The 24,427-nt window shown below is 46.1% G+C and overlaps 4 protein-coding genes across 8 annotated transcripts; 3 read left to right on the top strand and 1 right to left on the bottom strand.

Moving 5' to 3' along the window:
- Positions 1–71: 71 nt before the first annotated feature.
- On the top strand, positions 72–4,977 carry LOC114782634 (SRSF protein kinase 3-like). 2 transcript variants are annotated; one of them, XM_028968518.1, is made up of 12 exons: positions 72–291; positions 924–1,006; positions 1,660–1,768; positions 1,846–1,933; positions 2,011–2,098; positions 2,191–2,297; positions 2,374–2,503; positions 2,575–2,642; positions 2,718–2,825; positions 3,383–3,452; positions 3,522–3,614; positions 4,238–4,977. In XM_028968518.1, exons 1-12 carry the CDS (start codon positions 266–268, stop codon positions 4,420–4,422), a joined length of 1,155 nt encoding a protein of 384 aa, XP_028824351.1. In that variant the 5' UTR covers positions 72–265; the 3' UTR covers positions 4,423–4,977. The 2 variants fall into 2 exon arrangements, with proteins under 2 accessions (XP_028824351.1, XP_028824350.1); XM_028968517.1 differs by having other exon boundaries at positions 3,383–3,614.
- A 2,033-nt stretch (positions 4,978–7,010) lies between these two features.
- On the top strand, positions 7,011–10,309 carry LOC114782637 (Krueppel-like factor 15). 3 transcript variants are annotated; one of them, XM_028968521.1, is made up of 3 exons: positions 7,011–7,084; positions 7,189–8,249; positions 9,972–10,309. In XM_028968521.1, the coding sequence occupies exons 2-3, from the start codon at positions 7,309–7,311 to the stop codon at positions 10,138–10,140; spliced, it is 1,110 nt and encodes a 369-aa protein (XP_028824354.1). In that variant the 5' UTR covers positions 7,011–7,084; positions 7,189–7,308; the 3' UTR covers positions 10,141–10,309. The 3 variants fall into 3 exon arrangements, with proteins under 3 accessions (XP_028824354.1, XP_028824355.1, XP_028824353.1); XM_028968522.1 differs by having other exon boundaries at positions 7,027–7,136; positions 7,243–8,249; XM_028968520.1 differs by having other exon boundaries at positions 7,027–7,088.
- A 3,621-nt stretch (positions 10,310–13,930) lies between these two features.
- LOC114782632 (solute carrier family 41 member 1) lies at positions 13,931–19,376 on the top strand. 2 transcript variants are annotated; one of them, XM_028968514.1, is made up of 11 exons: positions 13,931–14,077; positions 15,140–15,442; positions 16,707–16,814; positions 16,894–16,965; positions 17,177–17,321; positions 17,398–17,544; positions 17,645–17,789; positions 17,875–17,954; positions 18,030–18,164; positions 18,304–18,452; positions 18,899–19,376. In XM_028968514.1, the coding sequence occupies exons 2-11, from the start codon at positions 15,152–15,154 to the stop codon at positions 19,070–19,072; spliced, it is 1,446 nt and encodes a 481-aa protein (XP_028824347.1). In that variant the 5' UTR covers positions 13,931–14,077; positions 15,140–15,151; the 3' UTR covers positions 19,073–19,376. The 2 variants fall into 2 exon arrangements, with proteins under 2 accessions (XP_028824347.1, XP_028824348.1); XM_028968515.1 differs by lacking the exons at positions 13,931–14,077; positions 15,140–15,442 and adding an exon at positions 15,793–16,247.
- LOC114782641 (carbohydrate sulfotransferase 11-like) lies at positions 19,263–23,841 on the bottom strand. Its single transcript, XM_028968525.1, has 3 exons — positions 23,708–23,841; positions 20,943–21,025; positions 19,263–20,601 (listed from the first exon to the last, which is right to left on the bottom strand). Exons 1-3 carry the CDS (start codon positions 23,799–23,801, stop codon positions 19,756–19,758), a joined length of 1,023 nt encoding a protein of 340 aa, XP_028824358.1. The 5' UTR covers positions 23,802–23,841; the 3' UTR covers positions 19,263–19,755.
- Positions 23,842–24,427: the final 586 nt, after the last annotated feature.

Here is a 24,427-nt window from a genome sequence, read left to right on the forward strand (position 1 = left end):
AAGTCATGAGACAGGAAGCAATGCAGGATCTGCTCCCACGTTGGACTGTATGGGCTGTGCTATTCTTTTATGAGAAGATAACTGGAAGGAAGAATGTACAGCAAGTACAGTTCAGTCATTCTCATGGTGCCCCACACCAGCCAGTCAAATTCCAGGGTGCAGGTGGAACATTAAGATCAGAGAGAGCTGGGGGAGGGGTCCAGCCCCGCCCCACTGACCCTCAGTCCTAAATCTGCCACAGCCAACGTCCCGCTTCTGGACAGACATGCAGGACTATCCTGGTGCAAGACTGTGAGTATCTGATTCCTCTCTTCAGACTTTACGTGCATGTGCTACAGTAAATATACATTTCATGGGTGTGACCCTCACTTTTTTACCATTTACTACTACTTCACATAAAAAGTTCATGATGGCTTGTGAAGCGATTGTCATTGTGCAGCACAGCACATGGTGCACACAACAAAATGTGTCCTCTGTATTTAACCATCACCCTTGGTGAGCAGTGGGCAGCCATGACAGGCGCCCGGGGAGCAGTGTGTGGGGACGGTTCTTTGCTCAGTGGCACCTCAGTGGCACCTTGGCGGATCGGGATTCGAATTCTGATTACGGGCGCCGCTTCCTTAACCGCTAACAGCCCCTGCTAGGCCACCACTGCCCCATTGAGGTTGAGGGATCCTGCTTAAAGGGGGTTCATTTATTAAGACATTTTCATGTACTGATTAATGGAACTGAAGTGACTTCATGACATCTCTGAGGGCCTCCAGCTGCCACCGCTTGGTGGGAGTCGGGGAAAATCTAAAAGTAGCCTGCATGCTGCTCAGAATAACACAGCAGCAGGCGGAAGTCATCTGAGATCTGCTTCCTGACTTTGCCCCTGTTGGTTTCTTGTGGTGTTAATACTGCTCCTGTCTGTCTTCTAATAGGACCTTGGCTCAGGGGCGTCATGTTCACCCCCTGGACACAGAGACCACTTTTGATTTTGAAGATCCCCAGGAATACTGCAGCGGTCAGCCAATCACACAACAGTCACCACATGATCTCTCAGAACCCTGCTCTTTATACTCAACCTTCTTTTCCATTATGAGTTGTCTCTATTTTCCTTTATACTCTGTGTCTTACTGCATGTCCTATTTGACCCCATAAGCCTCCCACAAGGGCATTTAGATCCTCAGCATCCTTCTCCCAAAATTCTTGGTGCCTCTCTTCTGCACATCCAAACACTTAATCTCCAAACATCCAGACCCTAGATACCCCTCTAATCTAGTCATTCCTAATCTTGTCCATCATTCTCTCTTCTTGATCACTGATCATCAGCTCTTTCCTGTAACACATGCACATCACCCTTATTCTCAACAATCTGTACCAGTTCACTTCTTCTCCACTCGTCAGGCATCTTCTCTCTTCCCAGGACTGCATTAACTATCTGGTTAAAACTCTTCTGCTATATCTCCTGAAAATATCCATGCTTTTACAGGTATGTCATCTATCTTCTTCATTTGTTACTTCCATTTGCTAACTTTCTGCATTTTCTTCACCTCATCCAAACGTTTCTCTCTGTTATTCTCTTCATTCATCAGCCCCTCAAAATAGAGTCCTACTCTATATATTTTTAGTTTTTTATGTTTTATTGGTTTAGAAATTGATTTGTGGTTTCTACAGGAGGATATCATCCTGTCCAAATTGGGGACATCTTCAACAAGAGATACAGGGTGCTGTCCAAGCTGGGATGGGGATACTTCTCCACCGTGTGGTTGTGCCTGGACTGCAGGTAATAAGGCTGTGTAATAAAGATCTTTGGTAGATGTAGTTATGTAGAGACTCTCTGTGGGGTCATGTCGTCTGAAGGTCAGGTCAGCGAGTAGCAGTGAAAGTGTTGAAGAGTGGGACAGGATTCACCCAGGCTGGACAGGATGAGGTCACGCTGCTGCGCTGTGTGAGTTACAGTTACTAGGTATTAGGTATAGGGTTCTGATCAAATGTCCTCAACTCACCTGGTGTGTTTGTCATTAGGCCAGTGGTCCCAGAGTTCACCATCCTCACAGCAGGCACATCGTCCAGCTGCTTGATGAATTTAAAATTGTGGGAGTCAATGGGATCCGTATCCATAATCTGAAAGAAGAAGCATGTTCCTTATTTCCTTTTGTTTTGTCTTTATACTGTCGTTAACTGGACATTAACCCCAGAGCTCAGATCTATGTCTAGTCTTGGAGCTGCTGGGTCCAGATCTACGCTGTTGGCTGGTCTGCTTTGGAAACCCAGGTCTGTCCTTAAACTGCGTCAAACGGATCATCATACAGGTAGAGCATTACCTACCAGTGGCCAGTTTCACATCATAGAAGAGTTTGGTGTAAAGGTGCTGGTGTGTGTGTTCAGGTTCTTGAAGGTCTGGACTACCTGCACACATGCTGCAAAATCATCCACACAGACATCAAGCCAGAGAACATCCTGCTGAACCTGGAACTACTGTCCCAACAAGACAGTTTTCAAGAAGACAACAGAGCAGGTCAGTCCTGATCACCACGATGAACCGTAGTAATGATCTAGTGATCATCACTTTATTATCTGAATGAACAGAGACACAGAAGGTCAGGCCGGAAAAAATTACTGTGAAACTAGCAGATCTTGGAAGCTCATGTTGGGTGGTGAGTAAAACACACACACACACACACACACACACACACACTCTACGTCTGTAACTCCATCTATCTTTCTTCAAGTACAAACACTTCTGTGAGAAGATCCAGACTCGTCAGTACCGCTCACTTGAGGTTCTGCTTGGGTCTGAATATGGTCCTCCAGCAGACATCTGGAGTGTTGCCTGCATGGTGAGAGTTCACCACTGGTGGAAATGAACAGATCGTCATTGATATTGATGATGATGATGATGATATCTTCTACATGAAAGTGATGAAACTCAGCATTACTCAAGTAATAGTGATGGTAATGAGCCGTAATCTGAAGTTTAGTGGCAGCCCGCTGCTCACTAAGGTGATGGGCTAAAAACAGAGGACACATGTAATAGTGATGATAAAGGTCATCATTTCCTTTACATCATTACCTGATAAAGGTCATCAATACATGGGTTATAGTGATGAAGGTCCTTTTTTATTCTTTTAGTAATAATAATGAAAGTACTTAATACTGAAGTAATAGTATTGTTAAAGGACATTCTTAATTGTGCAATAGTGATGATGATGAAGGTAATCATTATTTGTGTAATAGTGATGGTCATTATTACTTGTGTAATTGCTTGAGTAATAGTAAGGTGAAATGTTATTATTACTTATGTAATAATAACATCCTTGGACATCCTTGGTTATGAATGTAATCATTAATTGTGTAATAGTGATGATAAATCTTCAATTACTTGTTTTGTTTTTAGGCTTTTGAACTCATCACAGGCGACTCACTGTTTGAGCCCAAAGCTGGAAGGTGTTTCTCTGTAGAGGAAGGTGAGAAGATGTTTAAAAAGCATTTTTCCTTTCTGCTTGGACAGTGTAAAATAATGTACATTTTTCCAGATCACATCGCTCACATCACTGAACTGCTGGGAAAGATCCCTGTGATGGTGGCCCTGTCTGGGAAATATTCCTACAATTATTTCAACCACAGAGGTGATGAACTCACACACTGCAGACCAAAAGGCAACTCCTGTTATGTCACATTTATCTCTACATCTGCCTTTAATGGTACTAATGTGGGATTTAAGGGTAGCAATGCCTCACTCATAGTGTCAGGAATCTGTCAGGGTTTTATATCATAAGACCACATAGACATCTACACACAGTGAAAGGTAATGACCGGATGAGGACTAAACACAATGAGGATACCTTTATACACATGACAAATGGTGTATACAAACAGGGAATCAGGAACACGGAACTGGAGCTCCCAAAAAAGTCCAGCTATGACATACACTATTCATTTAGCAGCAGCTAATCAATCACATGCCATTCAGTCATTTAATTCTGATAGTTGTTCTGTATCCATCTTTCACACAAAGGCACAAATGGGGTGTTAGAAGACCACAAAGTCCTAGGTCCAAACCCCTCTTACTACCATTGTGTCCCTGAGCAAGACTCTTAACCCTGAGGGTCCCCAGGGGGACTGTCCCTGTTACTACTGACTGTAAAGCACTCTGGATAAGGGCATCTGGTAGATGCCATAAAATTTAAATGTAATGCCCCATACCTGCTGAATGTTCCGCATCAGTTGTCTCACTTTGTCACCTCCTCAGGTAACCTTCGGCGGATTTCGGTGCTGCGGCCGTGGGGTTTATACGACGTTCTGGTGGAAAAGTATCATTTCCTTTTGGATGAAGCATTGCTCTTTTCTGACTTCCTACTGCGAATGCTGGACTTCTCTCCAAAGAAGAGGGCGACTGCTGCACAATGTCTCAGGCACCCCTGGCTCAGCAGCTAACAGTTCAGAAGAGACCAGAGGAGAACTCTGATACACAAGATATTCTGCTTCATATTAGGCAGATTTTAGTTATTTTTTATTTCATCTCAATCCATAAATGATGAGACATTTTATTTGAATGTAAATTGTTTGCCATTATTAAAAGCTATTATTAAAATAAATGCCATTACTAAAATAAACAAAAATAATTAAAAGATAAATTGATTAATTGATAAAATCCATAATACTGTCCAGGTGTCATTCACACGTGTATTTTAACGCTGTTACACTTTTCACACACTTCTCTTTCGTATCTTCGTGTATATCTGCTGTTTGTATTTTTGTGAGTCCAGTCGAGTCCCTGAATATGATGATTTATTAAACACTGAAATGGTTCACACAGACCATGCAGGGAACCAGAACCCTGTCTGGACAAGAACGTTCCGAGCAAGTTTCCTGAGCAGCTGCTGAGCCACACCCATCAAACTTCATTCCTATACTTAATGTGTTCAATACTGTTACTGATGTAGGAACATTTTAAATAGTCCTATTAAAATGTTTATTACTTGTGTTCAATCTCCCTATACTTATTGTAATTATTCTGTAATCTAAGTGCTGTGCATTTTCTATAAAAAATGTGAATGTGGGTTCTGGTGTCACCTTCTGGTGGCTCTGGAGAAGTGCACTGACCTCCTGTAGCTGTGTAACTATCTATCTACATTTACATTTACAGCATTTACCAGAAGCCCTTATCCAGAGCAACTTACAACTAGTAGTTACAGGGACAGTCCCCCCACTTTAAGTGTCTTGCTCAGGGACACAATGGTAGTAAGTGGGATTTGAACCTGGGTCTTCTGGTTCAGTGTGTTACCCGCTAGGCTACTACCCCCCTGGATCCCAGTAGCTGCACGCATCACAAAGCCAAACACCATCCTACCTCACAGCCCTTATTACACCTCGCACTGCACCTGGTATACTCCGAGCCTCCAGTACTGCTCGCCTGGTCCCTCCATCTCTGAAGGTAAAAGGAAGACACTCATCTAGACTCTTCTCCGTCTTGGCCCCTCGGTGGTGGAATGAACTTCCAGCTCAGTCACTGAGCACCTTCACACGGCAGCTCAACACCTTCCTCTTTAGAGAAGATTTAGATGAACTTGTAACCTTCTTCTTGTCTGACTTCTGTATAGAAACTAGAACAGAGTGAATAAAAAGGTTGTATTCATAGTTGGGGGTCCTAGTGAACCAGAACTGACCACTTCATCCATGGTGACATGGAAGCACGTTGTAAGTCGCTCTGGATCAGGACGTCTGGTAAATGCGTTAAATGTAAATGCTGATACATTTTTGAGGCCTTGAAAAAAATTAAGTGAACCTGGAGGAAATGTGGAAGCTCTCGTGCAGTTACACCACTCAACATGATGTACTGAACTTTTAATAAACTTGAGCGCAGCCAGTTCCTCACTACAATGTCACCTGTGTTCTGCCGACTGACCTCACCGCTCCGCTGCTTCATTACATCAGTGGAAACTCCGCAGTGCGGCTGGACGCCAGTGTTTGTGGGTCCGACGAGCTGCTTACAGCCAACAGAGCAGAGCGCGGTTTATCGTCCACACTGGAACATGGAGATAAAAAAATGAAAACAGACAAATAATCCACACATGAATAATCCAATTCAGAGTTATGCACGGTCCTCCTCAGGTCACCGCACACATGAGGCCATTGCCAGCCTCTCCATCTACAGCTTTCCAGCACACACATGAATGTTTTGGGCCAAACAAAAGTGACAGGTCTGTGGATCTGTTCATTATTCTTTCCACCTTGCCAAAGTCCCAGTTCCAGCTGAAGAAACCTGATGCTACCCGCACAACACCTTCTTTGGGTTATGCCAAGTGCTGACTTATCTTCTGGAACCTTGGTCTCATCAGACCATAACACTTCTGTATGTACAGTTTAAATATGGGCCTGGATTTATTTCTAAGGAGGAGGCACCTGCCAGGAGTGTCTGCATTCAACATCCCCTTCAAACTGTGGTAAGATTGTCAAGTACCATGACTGGCCATGTTGGATCAACTGGGGTCAGAATCATGACCAGAACTCATAATATCAGCAATAACATGACACCAGTTTGGTCTGATATTACTGTAGCATGCTGCCTTCCAGACAGGAATAAAAGACGGATAGATGAATGGATGGACAGTACAGCGATAACACACACAAACACACACACACACACACACACACATACACACACGGGGCAAAAGGCCCTGTGCTAATCTGCTGAAAGAGGATGACGAACCCACAAGAGACGGATGTTAATCTGTCTAATAACTGCATTAGGGGCTGCACTAGACTTCAGTAAATAAGTTATATAATACGCTGCACATTAAATAGTTTTATTTCATTCCCACACAGAACTATAAAAGTGAGTGTGTCAGAGCAGATATTATACATTTACTGCATTTCCATGGTGCACCATGTCAAGCTCGTGCAGGGTTAATTTTTAATCAACTGGCATGAAAGGGGAAACAGACTCTGGCCAAACTGACCAATCAGAACGCGGGCAGGAGCCGAGCCTCCGTGGTGGTCACGTGACTCTCCTGTAGTGAGGAGTAGCAGCCCGATGAAGGAGAGGAGATGAGAGGAGAGGAGCCGAGAGGAGGATCTGCACTGCGGACATCAAACAGTCAGTAAGAAGTCAAATAAAAAACGGAGAACATGAAGATTACAAGATGTCGGTCTGTAAAATATATTATTAATTTCTGTTATTATTTTTCTCCTTTCTTCCAGCCACACTGTGACTGTCTGAGCTTCATTATGATCAAACCTCATCCTGATCTTCAGGGCAAAGTCTCCTTCTGCTGAGATCTTCACAACGTGAGTGTAGCTGCTCAGTCTGATGGGACAGGGATGGTGGATCACATGCTTGTCGAGGAAGAGATGTTTCCAAGTTTCAGCCATTCCCTGCTGCTATCACCTGAGATGGACGAGGGGGGTTATTCCGAAGATGACCTCAGTGACCCCTCCAGTCCCCGCTCCTGTTCCAGTCCTGAGTCCCAGGTGCTTGTGGACTTTCTTCTTTCCCAGGCGTCTCTAAGCAGCACTTCCTGCTCTTCTCTCAGCAGTGGCTCAGTGCCTGTCCTTCCCATGGGGCTTTCATGGGAGTCCCGAAGGGGCAGGACCTGCAAGGATGAGTACTGCGACTTTCCAGTGTTCACAGCTGATCTGGAAGATCATGCCAGACTCCTTTTCCAGCCCACGTTAGAGGAGATTGAGGAATTCCTACAAGAGAACATGGAGGTGAACAGCTCCAGGTCAGGACCCAGTCCTCTGGTGAAGACCTCAGGTAAAACAGGTTCAGCTGCTGGTGCAGCTGGTTGTTCCCTGAGTGCCTTAAACAAGGTAAACGGTGAGGTCTCTGGAAAGGCAGCTGGACAAAATCAGCCTTTACAGGTCAAACAGGAACCCGTTGCAGCAGCCACTCCTCAGCTGACTTCACCACCTTCAGGTGTCAAAATCACACAGCTGCTGATCAACATCCAAGGCCAGACCTTTGCTCTGGTGCCACAACTAGTGCCACCAGCAATCCTCAACGTCACATCCTCTAAATTTGTCCGCATCGCTCCTGTGCCCATTGCAGCAAAGCCCATGGGGCTGGGCGAGGGTGATGTGGCAGGAAGCCCAAGCCCAGGTCTTCAGAAGAGCTCAGTGGCAGAACTTATAAAGATGCATAAATGCACATTTCCTGGATGTGTGAAGATGTACACCAAGAGTAGCCACCTGAAGGCCCATCTAAGGAGACACACTGGCGAGAAGCCCTTTGCATGCACTTGGCCAGGATGTGGTTGGAGGTGAGTGTGAAATAAGGTTTGAAAAAGAGAACTGTGATGGTCAAATCTAAAAAATTGGTCCATAAGAAGGGGTTTTGTACCTTGTGGGATTGGAACAAGTCACGAATTGTATAGAAACTGTAGATGTGAAGTTTTGATCAGAGGAAAGGTTTTGGATTGTGGCTGATGGCAAACATCTGAAAACTGCTGATTAGATAAAGACGAGAAGACTTTGCTCCCTGGCTGTTAAGTCAGTTCATCTTGCCCAGTCAGGAAAAGCACAACTGAAAGCTAACACCATACCTAATGGATAAGATTGAGGGTTCAAGTCCCTTTATGGTGGATGCTGTGTACAGGAAGCAACAAAATGCTTCAAGGGGCAGTTGTGACCTAGGGGGTATGGAAAAAGACTCATGACCAGAAGCTTGCCGTTTTCAAATATCGACCCGCCAAGGTTCCACTGAGGGCCCCTTGATGAAGGTCTCGTCCCCACACACTGCTCCCCGGGTGCCTGTCATGGTGGCCACTGATCACCAAGGGTGATGGTTAAATACAGAGGACACATTTCACTATGACACCATGTGCTGTGCTGCAATGTTTCACAATGACAAACACTTGCATTTTCTTTTTGGAATGTAGTGTCAGATTTTCCTTCTGGGAGACCCAGCTTAGCTTCTAGTCCATAATGAGGGCAAGTTGATTCAAGCTTGAACTGATCAGATGGCCTAGGTCAGTGTGGGTCAGCCTACAACACTTGAGTGAGCTGCGTAACTCCTACTCTCATCCTCAGGGATCAGAGTTCATCCACTGATGAGGATCTAAGCGCCAGTTGATGATCCGTGCAGCTCAGTCTGTAGTCAGAACTTCTGGCCTCCTCCATTTTTATGACTGACCTCCATTAACCTCTGAGCAGAAAGCCCTCAGGCCAGAGCACAGGCTGCCTGAACCCATTTCCAAGCAGTCAGGAAATGAAAGTGAGAAGAAAACCTCTCCATCTGTTGAATGTGTCCATGGTCCCATGGTGCATGCTCATGTTAATAAGTTAACTGGTCATCCAAGGGGGAAAAAAAACAACAGAAGAAGTTCAGAGATATTGTGATCATTTTGTTGCCTGTTTATTAGCATTTCTGATCATCTACAGATTATACAGATTATTATATGTCCAGAAATTGTGAATCTTAATGGGATGCACATCTTGTGGTCTGTTGGTGATAGTCCTGGTCCAGTTCAGATCCTGAATTTGTGCCCATGTGCTGAAGAAGAAGATGGTGATTTCAGCTACATGCATGTTAGACAGTAAAGTAAAAAATAAAGTAAAGTAAAGTAAAGTAGACAGTATATAGTAAAACAAAACAACCTGGTTCTACATGGAACGTTTAAACAACGTTACATACTGACATAAAGTGACCGTGTGCAACAGACAGACTGGCCTACAAACAGGGGACAAAAGAGTAGCATGTAGACAACAATGAGACAGACAGCACTTAACCAGTGAAAGGAATTATAAATGTGCAAATAGTGCAAAATGGAAAGGTGCATTAATAGATAATATTACAGATAGGTAATGGTCTCATTAGAGTGGGCCAAGACCTCAGAGCAGGTGACAAGGACAGATGAGTCATACAGACACAAGGGCCAACATGAAGAGGGGTTCTGTCCACACGGAAGAATGTGCTTATAATGAACACACAGACCATCTTAACTGAATTCTATCAGTTGTCATTTGATTCGGTTTTTCCATAGGTTCTCCAGGTCAGACGAGCTTTCACGACACCGGCGCTCCCATTCAGGAGTGAAGCCGTACCAGTGTCCAGTCTGTCAGAAGACATTCGCCCGCAGTGATCACCTGTCCAAACACATCAAAGTCCATCGCTTTCCACGAAGCAGCAGGAACACTCGCTCTGCAAACTGACCTCCAACAACCTCCTCATTCTGGATGTGATCTGCAAAAGAGAAATAAATCTGGCAGCCAAAGGGATTCGGATCTGGGACTGTGACAAGCTGTTACTACAGTCTCCAGGGCATTTTGTATTTTTTATTACGGTTTTATATTTCAGAAATAAATCTTCATATTGAAGGAATTTGGGCCTTGTTGATGTGAGAAAACATATGCCTGGGACTCAGTCCCTCATTTACACAATGACTGGGACCAATGTCATATTTACAACCGTCTTTATATGAACATGCACACAATACATAAATAGTTATAAATCAGAGCAGTTATTATCAAATTCAAATTTTATTTGTCACATGCACAGTCATACACGGTATGATATGAGGTGAAATGCTGTTGTGACTGCTATAGACCTCAATATTGCAAATATTGCAAGTGTTCAAGTGAACCAATTTGCAATATTGCAAACATATCCAAATATTACACTTTTATATTTTTAAACATAAGTCCAGAAGTGATTGAAAGTCATCTCGGTTTATCAATTTTTTCCCCAACACATTACTAGAAGCCTGGTGATTGGCCTGCTGTTTCTGGTGCTCAACGTCATGACAATGACAATTTGTCCACCTGACAGGGACACATCTGGTCAGCTGAGGGCAAACCTGAGAATTAAGACAGATAAGAGCCTACAGAGTCTCAACAAACAAGAAACGTCTTTACGCTCCTCCTAATCTACAGAAACATGACTTCTGATCATACCGGTTAGGGTTTATCAACCTTTGATCAAACCATGTTTGATCGATGGGCATGGCATATATCACCTGTATATCAGCACAGCTAGAATGCTATATCATTTTATCAGTGAATGAGACCAGAATAATCTGATGAATGGCATATATCAGACATTATTACATGCGTTTGTAACTTATAATTTTCCAATTCAGTCATGAAATCCACTGAATATCACAACAAAGTTCAATTTATAAGTTCTAATTATTATTAAAGACATTATTAAATAAAAATTTTAATAACATGATTTTTAAGACATTAAGACATTATTACTAAGAGATTACAAGCACATCTTACAGGATCTGCTACTGATGGCCTGGTATCAGATACCACAGCAGATACCTTCAGAGGCCTTGGGTTATGATGAGTAAGTCTCCAATGAAAGGTGAGTGGTCATTAAGTGTAAACATTAGAAGAGGTGAAAAGCTGAAAACTCCATCCATCACCATTCTCTCTGTCCAGATCCATTTTCTGTCCTGTTTAAGGCTGGTTCACTCTCTGCTCTTCACAGACTCCCCACTGTGACAGCTGTGGAAATGGAAGGAAGGGGAATTATGGGACGTGGGGCCACTGAATTAAGGCCATCTGTTTGACAGCGTCCCTCAGGCTTGTGTCCCTTGCAGACACACAGTGGTCTGGAAAAAAACCAGGAAGAAATCCACAGGAGTCCAGCTGAGCCAGCTGCAGCTAGTTAAGGGACAGACAAGTTCTGACCAGAACACACTAACTGGACCCCGTGACCCTCAGTGCTCAACTTAATAAGAGGACACGTGGTGTCATGCAGCACAAAATGAAAGAGGAGTAAAATAATAACCCTCTCAGATTAAACCCTAACTTATGTCTTCCACTTACTGGGCAATTTATCAACTTGTGTGTGTGTGTGTGTGTGTGTGTGTGTGTGTGTGTGTGTGTGTGTGTGAAATGTAACACATTGAGCTTCATGTTGAAAACTAAACTCTTTCATTGTTTAAGAACTTCGCCCAGTAGGACTTTGTTCAACAAATAATCCACTGATTAAAGTTTTATCTTCTGGAGAAGTTCACTCTGGAAGAGAAATGGGAAACAGTCAGATTTACACAGTTTTCCTGTTTCAGTGTTTTTATGACAGGAGTAAAATTCAGAAAATTGCAAAAGTATTCAGCCCCCTTGAACTTTTCCACATTTTGTCTCATTACAGCCACAAACGTGAATCTATTTTATTGGAATTCCAAGTGAAAGACCAATACAAAGTGAACACGTGAGAAGTGGCAGGAAAATCATACAGGAACAAGACAGGGGGACTGTCCCTGTCACTACTGATTGTAAGATGCTCTGGATAAGGGCGTCTGGTAAATAATGAAACATGTATAAATGTAAGACCACAACTCCACTGATCATATTGATCACTGATCAGCCACGCATGTTCACACCCTCAAAACAAACAGCATCTGGTCTATTTCCAGAAGAGATGGCTGCTGAAGACCACAGCAGATGTGTCTTGTGTGTTTACAGGTTTTAGATGAAAACGGGAGCATTTTCCACTTTTCATGATCGACTGCAGGACATTTTTTCTTTGCTGCTGCCTGCTTCTGACATCACTGGAAGTCGACTTCTTGATGAATGGAGATGCTTTATTTCATTTAGACAGACACACACACCTCATTGTGTTGATCAGAACCAACTGCGTCAGATCAGACAGGAGGAAAGACATCAGACACACAGTGGAGAGACGGTGATGACTTACTGAACACGCTGTGTGTGTATGAAGCGAGATTTATTCAAAATTGCATCCACTCAGTGCTTTATCACCATCACCATAATGATCACCATCATTATCAACCGCGGTCATAATTACACAGGTTCTGGTGGCTGGTGATGAGAGAGCTCCACATCACATGACGCAGTGAGACCACATGACCACAGAGATGAGGCGCAGTGATCAGTTTACTAAATGTATTCAGCAAATGAACATGAGGTGTTCTCCACCTCTGTAAACTGGAAAATGTGTAAAGTACATCAGAGACAACTCAGATAGGACTGAAGTTTTGGTGATCAGTCCTAAAACAGCGAGACACAGATTAAGAGACTATAGATTCTGGCGCTGGTTTCTCAGCTGTTCCTACTACATTACACATTCCTACACATTACTGCTGTGTTGTCTTCTGTGCAGTGGCTTCCAGTCCGATTTTGCCCAGCACGGTGTTGCTCCAGGATGTCTTAGTAGAGCGGCCGTGGTGGCAGTGCTGGCCATCAGGGAGCCGCTATCAAAATGTAGGAGACTCACGGAACTTGTTGGAGATTATTCCCCTCCTGGGAAGAGGAGGGATCTCCGACAGCACTGGCAGAGACCCACGTGAGGCCATGGAGCTGCTGGTGTGCCGAGGACAGGTGGCCATTTATTTATAACCAGTGTTCCACACTCACCCACTCACACATGCACATAAAGGTCTGCCTCGAATACCTCAAGATGGTGTGCAAATTCAGAGGAGAGGACTGACCATGGCACCATGGGGAAATGATCATCTGTCATCGATGGTGGATGAATGAAAGGAATATAAACCTGGAGTAAAGCCCCATGTTCTTCATGTAGGAACATGGTAGTAATGGTAGTATCCTTGAAAGTAACGCCGTCATACATGAACCAGAAGACGTGTCCCTGAGCAAGACACTGTCTCCAGGGGGACTGTCCCTGTAAGGTGCTCTGGATAAATGAATGACTGAGAGCAGGTGTCCACCTGCTGGTCTCCGCTGTGCACTGCAATAGCTCTGTTCTGTTTTCTTTGTAGATTTAAACTTCATGTACATTTATTCGGAATCTGGGTGTTTTAAAGAAAATATTCAGTATTACTCCATTCTATAAAAACGTGTAAAAGCTTAGAAAACAGTGCAGATGAACTGGAAGGTGAAAGAACAAAATTGGATTGAAAATTCCATCTAGAAGGTGAAATAAGCAGACATCAGATTTGATTAGAAAGAGGTGGAAGTGGTTTAATATGGTGGAATATGGTGGAGTATCAGACAGTGTTCAAGCCTGGTGCACCTTTAAAAGTGGGATGTGAGGCTCTTAATCTGCCAACGGGGCTGAAATTTAAGATGCAGCTCAGCCGAAAGTGTCCCTGGCCTACAGACGTCCCCCACTGTGTCCTTCATGAGGAGCCTCCATCGGTGAGGAACAGGCTGGGCTCAGGTCAGTTCTCTCTCCTTCATTCGGACGCGTTATTTAACTCTCTTGAGTTTTCAACTTTCCTGTATTAAAAAAACTGAAATTAAACAGGACATTGAACGAAAGAAATGGTAAATACGTGGCTGTCAGCGATATGAAATCTGATCCGCGTTCTGCTTTTCCTCCTAAATTTCGGACACGTATTCACTACCGACTCGTTCATCTCGCGAGATCTGACGCGATTCCGTACTCTCGCGAGACGTGCTGCAGACAAGGCTCTGGCTCGCGGGGAAACATGGCGGCGTCCATATGGTCGCTGCCTCCGCGACTGAGTAACAAGCCGTTCCTGTATCATTAAAAACACACCGTGCTGAGTTTTATTACACAGTGAGGGTTGCAGCATGGGGCGAGCAGTTTAAAGTGTAACTGTGAAATGATGTAATGTGAAGATCTGACACGCACCCACTTCATCACGTTTCAGAGTTATTGATCTGCAGAAGAGTAAAATATTAACAAATTGAATCAGTCATCTAATAAACACCTTTATTTTCAGATGTTTGAATATGTGTAGAACATGTATGAAGGTGTTCATGTCCTTCATGGACCTGTGATTCATGTCCTGCATGTCCATGTATGAAGGTGTTCATGTCCTGCCTAGACCTGTGATTCATGTCCTGCATATCCATGTATGAAGGTGTTCACGTCCTGCATGTCCATGTATGAAGGTGTTCATGTCCTGCATGTCCAGGTATGAAGGTGTTCATGTCCTGCCTAGACCTGTGATTAATGTCCTGTATGTCCATGTATGAAGGTGTTCACGTCCTGCATGTTCATGTATGAAGGTGTTCATGTCCTACATGTCCATACATAAAGGTGTTCATGTCCTGCATGTCCAGGTATGAAGGTGTTCATGTCCTGCCTAGACCTGTGATTAATGTCCTGTATGTCCATGTATGAAGGTGTTCACGTCCTGCATGTTCATGTATGAAGGTGTTCATGTCCTACATGTCCATACATAAAGGTGTTCATGTCCTGCATGTCCATGTATGAAGGTGTTCATGTCCTGCACCCTCCTCTGACCTGCAGCTGACAAGCACCATGCCAGGAGATGAGCTTCGTCAGAGGAAGGGAGGGGCGCGCTCCAAAAAGTCCAAAAAGGCAAGGGCCAGAGGACAGTCCGGTGTCACCAGTGAGAGCTTGGTGGATGACTGGGATGGCCCCGATGCCCAGCTGCTGCCCCCTTCTGCACCTCCAACTAAAATCTCCAAACGACTCCTGGCTACAACTGAAGAAGAATCGGTCTCCTCCATTTGCCTCCAGGTGGTCGTCCCCTACCTGCTGGCCGGGATGGGGATGGTGATGGCCGGCATGGTGCTGGACAGTGTCCAGGTGAGCAAGGCCGAGGAGGAGATTCAGATGTATTCAGATACACACACATCAGCTGATCAGTGGACATTTACCGACAACCTTTAACCATTACATTTTATAAGTCAGCTATTTGGATAAACAGGTCATCGTTCTCGTGGCTTCTGGAGAAAAAGTTTCTAATTGTAGTTTAGATGCTCTCCAGCGCCACCTGCTGACAAGAGGTGCCTCTGGTTTCAGCTGAATCATGGCTCCGTCAGCAGCCGGTGCTGTGCTGGTTCTCTCTTTAAATGCCGGTCGGTGACAGCCAGCGGGGTCACATGTCGGGAGGGAGAGGGGTGGAGCCACCGCTAGGAAGGGACATGTGTTTCTGTCAGGTTCTCCACCTGTTAGAGCAGAGAGACAGGAGCAGCAGTGGAAAGAGTGAGTCACGTTGTGGGTGACGTAGACGCCGGACCCAGAGCTGCAGCTGAGAGGTGCCTGGACATGATGGAGTGATGGACATCTTTGGGCTGTAGGCCCGCCCCCCATCTGTCTTCATCGGCTACAAGACTCTTTGGTCTCAGGGTGACCACATCAGGTGACGGTTCCTTCAGCCACAGGGGAGAACTCAGGACATGGGCTAACGGTGGCCATGGTGGTCACACAGCTGGAGCTGCAGCTCTGCTACCAGGGCCGGAAGCTGCGGGGCTTCACCTGTAAACTGACCCGCTCCGCCCACGGATTCTTCCCGGAGAGCTCCTGCCTCATCGCCAGCCAGGTGCTCCTGCCGTACCTGGTGGCAGGGCTGGGCATGGTGGCAGCTGGCATCGTCATGGACATCGTACAAGTACGCCACTTTATATCATGATGGATGATGATTTCTGTCTTCATGACTGAGGTCCAGCTCATTCTGTTCGGATTTCTCCCCTTCTGCCCCGCTGGCTGTTAAGTGACTTAGTAACTTTCTTTTCGGGTGGTGGTGGCCACGTGTGGCTGCTGCTGATCACTCATCCACCCGTCCCGCTGGGATCCGACAGCTTAATGTTCCACCGGCGGGGACAGAGATCTGTTGTTCCATCACTAGAACTGGGCCACATGGGACTGCATGTGACAGAAGCCACACTCAGCAGGGACTCAAAATAGACTCTTATCTCCTCCACCTTCCCACTGAGTGTAGATCTCTGGAACATTATTGTTGCCAAGCTGGGCCGTTTGGGAGTTTTGGCTGTCAAAATTGTTGTGAAAATTTGATCCTGAGTGGGTGTAGGAACATGTAGGCTACAGTGATGTTTCTGGGTTCTTTCAGCACTGGGAGGTGTTTAAAACCATCACTGAGGTCTTCATCCTGGTCCCAGCGCTGGTTGGACTGAAGGGTAATCTGGAGATGACTCTGGCCTCCCGGCTCTCCACCGCCGTGAGTCGAGCACCGCCGCCGCGTTCAGGCCGCCTGCATTCTGCCTGCGAGCGTAACAGTGACTGCTTCTCCTGCACAGGCCAACACTGGACAGCTGGACGACCCCAAGCAGCAGTGGACGATGGTGTGCAGTAACCTGGCCCTCATACAGGTATGTACCGTAGTATTACATCATAACCTAACCTCCATACGCCATATTTCCTGGATGAATCTCATTCAACATGCCAGGAGGAGGATGGGTTCCTCTCGCTGAGCCTTGGTTCTTCTCAAGGTGTCTTGCCACTGTTGATCTTCTGTTCCATTGTGACATTGTAAAAAGCGCTGTATTAATATCAGTCTTTTTAATGTGCTCTGCTGCTCAGGTTCAGGCCACTGTTGTGGGGTTCCTGGCCGCGCTGGCAGCCGTGGTTCTGGGCGCCTTCTCGCGCGGCAGCGTTGAGCTGGACCAGGCGGCGGTGTTGTGTGCCAGCAGTGTCACCACAGCCTTTATCGCTGCACTGTCTTTAGGTAAATGACAGCGCAGCCACTCCACGCCTCTGTGTTATGATGAAGTGTGGCCCTAAACCCACCACCCTTCCTCCAGGCTTGGTGATGATCGGGGTCATCATTGGCTCCAGGAAAGTGGGCATCAATCCGGACAATGTTGCCACGCCCATTGCCGCCAGTCTGGGAGACCTCATCACCCTGTCTTTACTGGCTGGGATCAGCACTACTCTGTTTCAGTACCGAGGTGTGTGTGTGTGTGTGTGTGTGTGTGTGTTGATCTGATGTTGATGTAATGACACCTTTAGGCCTCCAGGGGTTGCAAGAGCTCTGATCTGATCCTGTAGATATCTGGTACCTCTGTCCTCTGGTCTGTCTCTTCTTCATCGCCCTCATCCCGCTGTGGGTGGTCCTCGCCCGCCGCAGCCCACAGATCCAGGAGGTCCTCAGAACCGGGTGGCAGCCTGTCGTTGTGGCCATGTCCATCAGCAGGTACAGGTCAAAGGTCACCAGAGCAGAACCACTCTGTGATGCTGTGTTTGATGGTTGACATCGATGATATGACTGTTCGTTTCAGCCTCGGGGGTCTTATTCTTGACCAGACTGTGAGTGACCCGAACTTCGAAGGAATGGCCGCTTTCACGCCAGTCATTAACGGTCAGTCGACTCTCAGCGCTGAGCTTACCTGGATTGGGAGTTAGGGGGTGTTCAGTATGTCTATCTGCTCTCTAGGCGTTGGGGGGAACCTGGTTGCAATCCAAGCCAGCCGGGTCTCCACCTTTCTGCACTTCTGGAGCGTACCGGGGGTCCTGCCCTACAAGATGAAGCAGCACTGGCCCAACCCCTGCGACACCTTCTTCCACTCAGGTCCCGTCCCCACACACTGCTGTCCACTGCTCACCAAGGGTCACGGTTAAATACAGAGGACACGTTTCACCGGGGCACCGTGTGCTGTGCTGCAGTGTACAACAATGACAAGTCACGTGTCTGCGCTGTGCCTCTGTAGGTGTCAACTCCAAGTCCGCCAGAGTCCTGTTCCTCCTGGTGATGCCGGGCCACCTGGTGTTCCTGTTCGCCATAAGCCTCCTGCAGGGGGGCCACAGCGCCATCACTGTCACCTTCACCTGCTGCTACCTGTGTGCTGCACTGCTGCAGGTACCACCTTGTCCTGACCTGTCCTGTAACCTTCCATCACATCACGCATGACTGTTTATCAGACATTCCAGCAAATACCCGTTCTAAACTAAACACATTTTATTCTGATTTTACAGTCAGATCCAGAAATATGGGGTCATCAGCACAATTCGGATGTATTTGGCTCTATAGTACTAGTAGACAGTGATGAGATCTCAGTGTTGCTACCAGTAAAATCACCTAGAAAGCACCAAAAACACATGAGATGTAGTCAAAAAGCTCTGAGAAACGTTTTCTATCTTGTTTCAACTAGCAAACCACCCCGTCTGGCAACACAGATAACTTAAACCTGAGCATGAAATAACTCGAATTATACGAGCAAAACTGTAAATAAATGGTCTGCTGAGGAACCATGAATAAATGCAGGTAGAAATGCTGTGGCCTCTGGTAAACCCGTTTCTTCCCAGGTGGCCATCCTGCTGTACGCCGCAGACCTGATCGTTCGCTTGATGTGGCGACGGGGTCTGGATCCAGACAACTTCTCCATCCCGTACCTGACGGCGCTGGGAGACCTGCTGGGGACGGGCTTCCTGGCCCTCTGCTTCCACTTCATCATGCTGGTGAAGGGTCTGGGCGTCTGAGAGTCTCACGACGCTGGAAGAAGCTGCTTCCAGGACAGTTCCACTGGACACGGGGCTCAGAGGGTCCATCCCTTCCTGGTCTGTTCACACACACACGGCTACGAGACCGGCACATTGCTGAAACATACGGACTACGAGGGATCGACAGAGAACATCACTTTAACATGAACCGTGTTACTACAAGTCTGAATGAAATTTGAAATCTTCAGTAGATTTATTTACACATCTGTGCCACGCCCAGTGGGTTGATTGTAATTGTGATCAGGATTTATGGGATTAGTTGGAATAAAGAAGGTGAACATGTTCCAGCCATCATTCATTCACAGGCATACGGGACTAAAGGGAAAGACATGAGATGGTGGACGGAACTCTTCTACAAGGACACGGGTCGGCGAGTGATGGCGTAACATGTCACATGGTGCATTTAACATCCCGATACTCGAGTCTGATAGTAATGTTACTGTCCTCAGGTCACATACTTAAAATAAATACATTTACAGCATTTATCCAGAGCACCTTACTCAGTAGTGACAGGGACAGTCCCCCTGGAGACAGCCAGGGTAACGTGTCTCAGGTGGTAAGCAGGTTTTGGGACTTTGTATAAAATGAATGGAGAGTCTGGTTGGTGAAAACCCCCTCTTTTCAGGCTCCTGGTGGACAACATGTCTCTCGGCGATCAGCTGTCAGCGCAGCTGCAGGTAGGTGGGGGTGGAGTAGTTGAAGAGCAGGAAGTCCATGTGGTAAAGACTGTACAGCCTCCTCTGGTAGAAGGGTCCGATGCTGCTGAAGAAGCCGGCCGCCGTGTCCCCCGTAGTCCGAGAGTCCTTGGCCAGGGCAGGGAAGTGGATTTTGTCCCCGGCGCCAGCCAGCTTCAGGACGTACTGAGCGTCCTGCTGCAGGGTCTCGTATTTGCCCACCACGTCGTAGTGGACGAGGCAGGGGTGGCACAGCTGGTGGACGCGCTCCCAGTGCTCGTTGAAGGGCCCCTGACGCCGGGTCCGCGGATCCACCAGGTAATAAAGGAACTCTGCGAAGGAGACGTCGTGGCCGCGCCGCAGGGCCTCGGGCGCGGGGTGGCGGCGATGCTGCCGGACGATCTCGGTGCCGTAGCGCCTGTGGAAGGCGCTGTTGTAGCTGCGAGTGAATTTGTTGCGGTAGGCGGAGACCAGGCGCTCGAAGGGGTCGCGCACGAAGACGAACTTCAGGTAGCTGCGCAGGCGGCGGTGGATCTCGGAGGCGGAGAAGTCGGCCAGCGAGCGGAGGTGGCTGGGCACGTGGGCCTCATTAGCAGGGATGGCCAGCGGCTCCTGATATCGCCCACCGCCGGTCAAGACCATCATCACCCTCTTCCAGTTGGTACAGGCCACCTTGGGGACGTAGCAGTACAGCAGGCCATGCTCATCGTCCACAATCAGGTGACGAAGGTCGTCCGGGGTCAGCGCCTGCTTCTTGAAGGGGTGGGAGCGACAGACCTCCTCCAGCCGCTCCCGCCGACTCTTCAGAGACGCCTGAATGTCTGAAAGGTTTGTCTACGGACAGGAACAGCGGAGGGAGCAACGTTACGGTTAAAAAGGCAAATATCATCCATCTAAATCATTGTCCAATAAGAGCAGAGCTCTACTGGAGACTCATATTTACAGAGATCATTAATAGGGAGGAGGTAATAACCTAGCGGGTAACACACTCGCTTATGAACCAGAAGACCAGGTTCAAACCCCACTTACTATTATCGTGTCCCTGAGCAAGACACTTAACCCTGAGTGTCTCCGGGGGGGACTGTCCCTGTAACTACTGACTGTAAGTCCCTCTGGATTAGGGCGTCTGGTAAATTACCAGGAACAATTAATGAAAGAAACATGAAGAGAGTCACCTGATCACTGCTGTAGAGCATCTGTAGGGAGGTTCTGCTGGTCCTGCTGGGTGAACTGTTTCTCCCCACAATTACTTCAGCTTCTGAGTATATACACACGAACACAGACTGTTACTGATCAAAAACCAACACCCCCTTCATTCAGACGGTTTACCACGGCGTGTACGATGCAGCGTGGAGTGTGTTTATGATGGCGTGTATGATGTAGTGTTGAGTGTGTATATGATGGCGTGTATGATGTAGTGTTGAGTGTGTTTATGATGGTGTGTATGATGTAGTGTTGAGTGTGTTTATGGTGGTGTGTATGATGCAGTGTTGAGTGTGTTTATGATGGCGTGTTGAGTGTGTTTATGATGGCGTGTATGATGTAGTGTTGAGTGTGTTTATGGTGGTGTGTATGATGTAGTGTTGAGTGTGTATATGATGGCGTGTATGATGTAGTGTTGAGTGTGTTTATGATGGTGTGTATGATGCAGTGTTGAGTGTGTTTATGGTGGTGTGTATGATGCAGTGTTGAGTGTGTTTATGATGGTGTGTATGATGTAGTGTTGAGTGTGTTTATGATGGCGTGTATGATGTAGTGTTGAGTGTGTTTATGGTGGTGTGTATGATGTAGTGTTGAGTGTGTTTATGATGGTGTGTATGATGTAGTGTTGAGTGTGTTTATGATGGCGTGTATGATGTAGTGTTGAGTGTGTTTATGGTGGTGTGTATGATGTAGTGTTGAGTGTGTTTATGATGGTGTGTATGATGTAGTGTTGAGTGTGTTTATGATGGTGTGTATGATGTAGTGTTGAGTGTGTTTATGATGGCGTGTATGATGTAGTGTTGAGTGTGTTTATGATGGCGTGTATGATGTAGTGTTGAGTGTGTTTATGATGGCGTGTATGATGTAGTGTTGAGTGTGTTTATGATGGCGTGTATGATGTAGTGTTGAGTGTGTTTATGATGGCGTGTATGATGTAGTGTTGAGTGTGTTTATGATGGCGTGTATGATGTAGTGTTGAGTGTGTTTATGATGGTGTGTATGATGTAGTGTTGAGTGTGTTTATGGTGGTGTGTATGATGTAGTGTTGAGTGTGTTTATGATGGTGTGTATGATGCAGTGTTGAGTGTGTTTATGATGGCGTGTATGATGCAGTGTTGAGTGCGTTTATGATGGTGTGTATGATGTAGTGTTGAGTGCGTTTATGATGGTGTGTATGATGTAGTGTTGAGTGTGTTTATGATGGCGTGTATGATGTAGTGTGGAGTGTGTTTATGATGGCGTGTATGATGTAGTGTTGAGTGTGTTTATGGTGGTGTGTATGATGTAGTGTTGAGTGTGTTTATGATGGCGTGTATGATGTAGTGTTGAGTGTGTTTATGATGGTGTGTATGATGTAGTGTTGAGTGTGTTTATGGTGGTGTGTATGATGTAGTGTTGAGTGTGTTTATGATGGCGTGTATGATGTAGTGTTGAGTGCGTTTATGATGGCGTGTATGATGTAGTGTTGAGTGCGTTTATGATGGCGTGTATGATGCAGTGTTGAGTGCGTTTATGATGGTGTGTATGATGTAGTGTTGAGTGTGTTTATGATGGCGTGTATGATGTAGTGTTGAGTGTGTTTATGGTGGTGTGTATGATGTAGTGTTGAGTGTGTTTATGATGGCGTGTATGATGTAGTGTTGAGTGTGTTTATGGTGGTGTGTATGATGTAGTGTGGAGTGTGTTTATGATGGCGTGTATGATGTAGTGTTGAGTGTGTTTATGATGGCGTGTTGAGTGTGTTTATGATGGCGTGTTGAGTGTGTTTATGATGGCGTGTATGATGTAGTGTTGAGTGTGTTTATGGTGGTGTGTATGATGTAGTGTTGAGTGTGTTTATGATGGTGTGTATGATGTAGTGTGGAGTGTGTTTATGATGGCGTGTATGATGTAGTGTTGAGTGTGTTTATGATGGCGTGTTGAGTGTGTTTATGATGGCGTGTTGAGTGTGTTTATGATGGCGTGTATGATGTAGTGTTGAGTGTGTTTATGATGGTGTGTATGATGTAGTGTGGAGTGTGTTTATGATGGCGTGTATGATGTAGTGTTGAGTGTGTTTATGATGGCGTGTTGAGTGTGTTTATGATGGCGTGTATGATGTAGTGTTGAGTGTGTTTATGATGGTGTGTATGATGTAGTGTGGAGTGTGTTTATGATGGCGTGTATGATGTAGTGTTGAGTGTGTTTATGATGGCGTGTTGAGTGTGTATGTAATGTTGTGTCTCCAGTTCTGAAGGACAAGTACCTTTTATTCCTCTGAAGGAAGTTGACGCCGCTGACGTTTATAAAGGGAAACAGGAAGCCAGACTTACTCAACTAGATGTGGCAGAGAGATCCTCCAAACTGACCAGCAGTCTAAATCTACAAACCCTCATAATGTGTCTCCAGCATTCAGTTATCAGAACAAATCCTGGTCTCCGTGACCAATCTTCGTACATAAAATGCATGATGTGTTTATTTATGGTCATGAAAGACAAATACTATTTATAGCATGTGGCACCCTGAATTATTAAGTGTTTGTGTGTGTGTGCGTGTTTTTGTGAGACAGAGAAGGAGAAGTAAATGCAAGTCTGAGTTAGATATTCAACACATGATGAGAAACGTCAGTTTAAAAGTTCCTGTTTTCTACCCAAAACAACAAAGTTCCGCTGTTGTCACCAGGTCAAATTGTTACCTCTGTGGTCAGCTGCTGAGTGGTTGTGACCCGAGGATGAGGAGACCCCCACACCCCACTCACCCAACACAGAGCCGCTCTGGAGGTAGAAGATGAGCATCGTGAGGGACCCCAGGCAGGTCGCCAGCAGCAGACGGGCCAGTCGGGCTCTCTTCATCGCGAACCCCGAACCTGGCGGACTTTCTCCGGGGACAGAGTCCGCCGTGACGTCACGGCGCGTCACCGCCATAATTCCGAGTAAAACACGTGGAGTAGATTTACAGATAGGGCCTGTAGTCAACTGTAGTAATAAATTATCTTATTTAATTATCTAAACTGACTACTAAAGCAGAAAGTGAAATGTTTCCCGCTGGACGTCATGACGTCACAGACTTCCTCTCAGTTTCGAAAACGCGGGGCAGTAATAACATGTACAAGTGGACAGAATTGCTCTTCTCATCTGAGGCAGTTGATTAGTTGAGAAATGTATTCTATTATCTTCTGCACCAACTCTGCTTGGGATTATGATTATAATCACCATTACTATTATTATCACTCCCTGCTGAAGTCAGAATCTGTGTCTTCCAGTTGAGATCATCAATGATCCTAAATCTCCAGGCGGTGCTCCCTGACTGGCCATGAGATGGCAGTAGGACAGCAGAACCAGGCCTATAAAAGTGAACGTGACGTGATTGTCATTGTGAGACACAGCAGCACAGCACACGGTGACACGGTGAAACGTGTCCTCTGTATTTAACCATCACCCTTGGTGACCGGGGAGCAGTGCATCTGGGATCAACATCG

Source organism: Denticeps clupeoides, unplaced genomic scaffold (genome assembly GCF_900700375.1).
Source record: "Denticeps clupeoides unplaced genomic scaffold, fDenClu1.1, whole genome shotgun sequence".
NCBI lineage: Eukaryota > Metazoa > Chordata > Actinopteri > Clupeiformes > Denticipitidae > Denticeps > Denticeps clupeoides.